Below are 4993 nucleotides of genomic sequence, written 5' to 3'. Positions count from 1 at the left end.
CACCAAAGTGAGATTAGGATTGGAATTAAAATCTTTATTTTCATGTACCAAATACAAAAATTTAGGATTAATTAATCTCAATTTCAGTCCTACTCTCTCATTCTTTTCATACCAAATATGATCTAAAGTTACAACAAAAGAGGAACCCAGAAAAAAAGTCCCACGTGCACGCCAAATTATGCTTGGAGGGCATTGCCGTCCTTTCACCTTAGATTCTGTATATATACGAAATGGAAGGTCGGTTTTGGTATGTGGATTTGAAGTGAAAATTTGTTCCAGGAATTACTCTGCTCACACTCGACAAAGCACTGGCCGAAGCAGAAAGTGGCAACGAAAAAACACGAACCGAGGTTGTTGGCAAAGATACAGACGCAAAAAGTGTTGGTTCGTGTCTTTCTCTCTTTGTTTTTACTCAATTTATAGTCTTATGGTGTCCGTGAACCCAAATCCAGCTCAAGGTTTTTACTTCTTCGATCCCATGAATACGGGCCTTCCCGGTCTCAATCGCCCTGTGCCGCCCCCGACGGCGACTTCGGCCGTTGCCTATACGCCGCCGTATGCGGATGATCCGAATAAGAAGATCCGAAAACCGTATACTATTACTAAGTCCAGAGAGAACTGGTCCGAGCAGGAGCACGACAAATTTCTCGAAGCTCTCCAATTGTAAGTTCTTTTTTGTTCTTCTTTTCTTGGTTCATCTGTTTTTGCTGTTGAAATTTTCCTTCTTGTTCTTTTTGTATTTGTTTTTCTCTTGGTATGACTTAGAGGAATTTGATAGTTTTGTCCTTCAAAGTTTTAGAACCTTCTAAAATGGATTCAAATTAGCGAGACACCGAGACAATAAGTCGGTGTAGTCTCATGGGTTAAGTTCTATGTTAGCTTTTTTTTTAAAAAAAATCCTGTTCTAATAACTCTGAATTTCGAGTATTGGGATTGCTCGAGTCTTCTCAACGGTTAAATGCGATATTTTTTTTGTTCATTTTTAAGTAGAAGTTGTCAAAATCTTTTACTTGTTTTCCCCTTATTTTTCTCTGTTGTGCGGTTTGGGTATTGTGATTATCCTTCATATTCTGGAGCTTCGAACCTAGATTTGTTATTGACCTGAGGGTACAAGAATTATACTTCTGGAGAAGTAGATGCCTCTCTCTATATCTCTGTTTCTTATTATGCTCAAAGAAGTGTAAGATTAGTTTCATTTTTGGTTTAGGGGAACTCAGGCTGGTTGAATAATGAAGGATTTAACTTCCAGTATTGGCTTAAGATCGTCGCAAGAGTACACGTGAGCATTCCCATAGTTATGAGAAATTCAAAGTAACTGAAACAACGGGAAAGTCAAAAGAAGCATTCAATTTAGATCGAGTTGAGGAATTACTGTTTGGGAGTTGGGACATATATAGTTATGAGCCAATGTAGAGTCATTGACATCAGTTAGTCTGTTCAGTGTCTCCCTTAAGCATTGTCTTCCAGAGTCAAAAATTACCCCCTTTTTTATCAGTTGCACTAAACTTCTGCCTCTTGGGCAAATGATTGTAGGATACCTTCTTCTTTATTTTGTTTGATTGATTATGTATGTTCGTTTCTTTTGATTGGCATCAGATTTGATCGTGATTGGAAGAAGATTGAAGCATTTGTTGGGTCAAAAACTGTTATCCAGGTAATTAGACACTTCTGGTTTCTGTAGAACTTTTGAATATATATATATATATATACATATTACCTTTCTGGGTTTTTTCTCATTACAATGTGGTCATTTTAGTATTTGTTACATCTTCCTCTAGGTACTCCTCCTTTATCTTTGAAAGAAGTCATCCTGTTTTTGGGCCACAGATCTTTGGAAGAACATCGGAATTCAATATTTGCTCCATTTTACTGTTGGCAGATAAGAAGTCATGCGCAGAAGTATTTTCTAAAAGTTCAGAAGAATGGCACTAGTGAACATGTGCCTCCTCCCCGACCAAAGAGAAAAGCTGCTCATCCTTATCCACAAAAGGCCCCTAAAAATGGTTAGCATAGTAACATAATTCACATGTCTATTTTTAGACTAATGCACCAGTTTTTGAATAACTCTTGGTTTTTCTTTTGCTATTTATTAGCTGCATTGGCATCTCAAGGTATCGGACCAATGCAATCATCATCTGCTTTTGCTGAGCCTGCATGCATTTATAGACCAGATTCATCATCCGTGCTCGGAACACCAGTTACCAATGTGCCTTTGTCATCTTTGAACTGCAATGCTATGCCGCCTGTCAGCATGCCACAAGTGGCTAAAGGTTTTGATTTATTTGTCCTTAATATTTCTTTTTATTGAAAACATCAACTTTTTATTGTTTCCTAGTACTCTGAGAAACATCAGATACCCGTGTTCCTTTTAACTGAGTAAATTGCTTGTTAGATGATATGGGATTGGCTGGACAAGCTGTTCCTCGTAATTGTTGCTATAGCAGTAGTAATGAGAGCACTCCTGGTGTTTGGCCCGATAATAGAAGTATAGATCAAGCAGACCAAGGCAAGCCAGTAACTGGTGAGGCTACTTTGTCTCCAATTGCGTATTCTTGGGCTTGAATTTGGCATAATGGCACTAACACGAAGTCGCAAATTTGACAGTTAGATCTTCTGACAAACTTTGAAGAATGCAGTGCTTTGGATTGAACTTGGCGTAATTGGGTTATCAGAATTTTGACAATTAGATTATATGATAAACTTTGAGAATTTGAGGTTTATATTTCCATTTAACCATATTAATTTATTGATATTTTTCATTTACCCTGCTGCTGTTGTGGCGCATAGAATATTGGGAGGTTTTTCTTATATCTAAGTCCACCGATACTCTACTCCATGGCCAAAGCTTGGAATATGAAAATTCTGTTGGAAAAGAATGAGATGCATTTTTTGTACTCATGGGTTGCACGTAGATTTGCAAGAAAAATGTTATTTTATAATTTAATAACACTTACTTAGCTTATAAACCTTTAATACTGGAACATATAAAGCTTTATAAACCCTCATGTCAAATTGTAGGACTGTAAATAAAGCTGCATTCACTGGTTGCTTTATCCCAATTCATTTCATTAGTTAAATGAAATATCTTGAGTATTATAACGGGCTTGTTTATTCATGAATGGCATGTCGAGAATGGTAAGGGTAGAATGAACAGAGTCAAGAACAGTTGCTTTATCTCAACTCATTTCTCTAGTGTGACTCATTTAGACAAGTTGATACAAGCATATCTTGATCTGCTTTTGATCTTACAAGCTTAGCCTATTTAGCTTGTCCAAATGAGTCAAACCAGAATTATCGGACTTTAGTTTTTCTGATTTTTTCCCTGCAATAATCTAATCCTAACCAGAGACATTTTTAGGGTTTTATGCTTGTGCCTTGAATATTTTGCTTCTACCTTAGAAGTATGTTGCTTTATAGCATTAGGTCCATAATGCTATGGTGTGCTAGGTATTAGCATGCTTTGGTTCATGATATGTTTTGTAAGTAGACTCACAATCTTTGTATCATCTGCCTAATGCAGTAATGCCAGATTTTGCACGAATCTATAAGTTCATCGGTAGTGTGTTTGATCCAAATGCAACGGATCATCTGCAGAGACTGAAAAAGATGGACCCAATAAATGTGGAAATAGTAAGTACTTTCATGCCACTCTTCTTTTTTCTTTTATTAAGAGAGCGAGGGTCCAAGATTTATATATTATCAGGCTATGTTTGAACATGATTTGAATATATGATCGGCTGTCAGATGAATTGACATGGTGCTTTTCTGCAGGTATTGCTGTTGATGAGAAACCTCACCATCAATTTAACGAGTCCTAAGTTTAAGGACCATGTAAGTTTCATTCCCAATATATTTCATGGAATAATTATACATGGTTATAGATTGATGCTAATAGTGAGATTCGTGTCTCAGGACTTATTTGGGCGTCTCAATTACTTATATATATATATATATATATATTAATTCTATTACTGCCAGTTTATACTTGCCTCACAAAATAATGCATCCTAGTCGACTAAGCGATTCCATTTCTTACAAACTTACATAAAATTATGCAGCAGAAGTTGCTTTCGTTGTATGATGTGGATGTCGGGAAGTTGAAGACTGGTAGTCTTCGCAGCAATCCCATGTCCAACAAATCTGAAAGTACTGTTCTGTCTGCTTAGAGGATGCATCGCCAGTGTGGTTTCTCCTGACCAGAGATTTGAGATTTTTTTCCTCAAAGTGCATTGGCGTTCCCTCTTCCTAATGGGTTGAGGGATTATTCGCAAAAAGGGAACAGCAAACCGGTTTTTGCTGACAACAGATGTAGATTTTAGATGCTTGCACTTAGTGTTTGTGTGTGTGTGTGTGTGTGTGTGTGTGTGTGTAAAAACGTTGCATATAAAGTTGAAGTGAGTTCGTTTGTGGTAGGAAGAAGTTTTGAGTTGTGTTGTGTGGAGGTCGTTGTGAATAGGTGATGAACATGGCTGTCCTCTGATGTTATGGCCACTGTTGGAGGCTATACTGTATAGTCTGTTGGGTGAGCTTTTTTGTGCTGTGCTTTTGTGTTTTATATGAAATATGAGCTAATAAGACAGTGATCTTATACCCTAGTTTCCATGCAATGATTCCTCTTGTTTACCCTTTTTTTTAACCTGCATGAACATGTAGTTGAGCGTTTGTGGGGCATAATCCACAAATTAGACTCTGAAGTGTTAGATAAAAAGAAATCAATTACCTAAACCTAGTCCTTGAATGAATCTGAGTTGTGACTTGATTTTGTAGGCCACAAGCGCAATTATATGTAGTGTAGCCGTGCTAGGTTAAATTACTTAATTTCAATAGTTCTATTTCATTTTAATTTGTCTACCAGTCAAAAGTTTTCATTTCGACGATCAACTATGAAAGGCAATATAAATTCATTCAGAAGATTAAGGATGAAAGTCATGACGCCACACAGATCACTCAAGGCATGTGATGCTATAATTAGCTAAACCAATAAAGTCCTAAA

General features: G+C 36.9%; 1 protein-coding gene across 5 annotated transcripts; it reads left to right on the top strand.

Annotated features, from left to right (window-relative positions):
- The first annotated feature begins 255 nt into the window (after window positions 1-255).
- On the top strand, window positions 256-4595 carry LOC129291764 (protein REVEILLE 3-like). Of its 5 annotated transcripts, none has more exons than XM_054929289.1 (9): window positions 269-350; window positions 453-663; window positions 1597-1654; window positions 1880-2003; window positions 2094-2270; window positions 2393-2521; window positions 3521-3630; window positions 3772-3831; window positions 4059-4595. In XM_054929289.1, exons 2-9 carry the CDS (start codon window positions 479-481, stop codon window positions 4164-4166), a joined length of 951 nt encoding a protein of 316 aa, XP_054785264.1. In that variant the 5' UTR covers window positions 269-350; window positions 453-478; the 3' UTR covers window positions 4167-4595. The 5 variants fall into 5 exon arrangements, with proteins under 5 accessions (XP_054785263.1, XP_054785262.1, XP_054785267.1 ...); XM_054929290.1 differs by having other exon boundaries at window positions 270-384; XM_054929288.1 differs by having other exon boundaries at window positions 256-663; window positions 4062-4595.
- The last annotated feature ends 398 nt before the right edge of the window (window positions 4596-4993 follow it).

Source organism: Prosopis cineraria, unplaced genomic scaffold, assembly GCF_029017545.1.
Source record: "Prosopis cineraria cultivar Desert tree isolate PC_DT_omini unplaced genomic scaffold, ASM2901754v1 PC13, whole genome shotgun sequence".
Lineage (NCBI taxonomy): Eukaryota > Viridiplantae > Streptophyta > Magnoliopsida > Fabales > Fabaceae > Prosopis > Prosopis cineraria.
The sequence above is the reverse complement of the archived record's forward strand: the minus strand, read 5'-3'. Positions and strand labels throughout refer to the sequence as shown.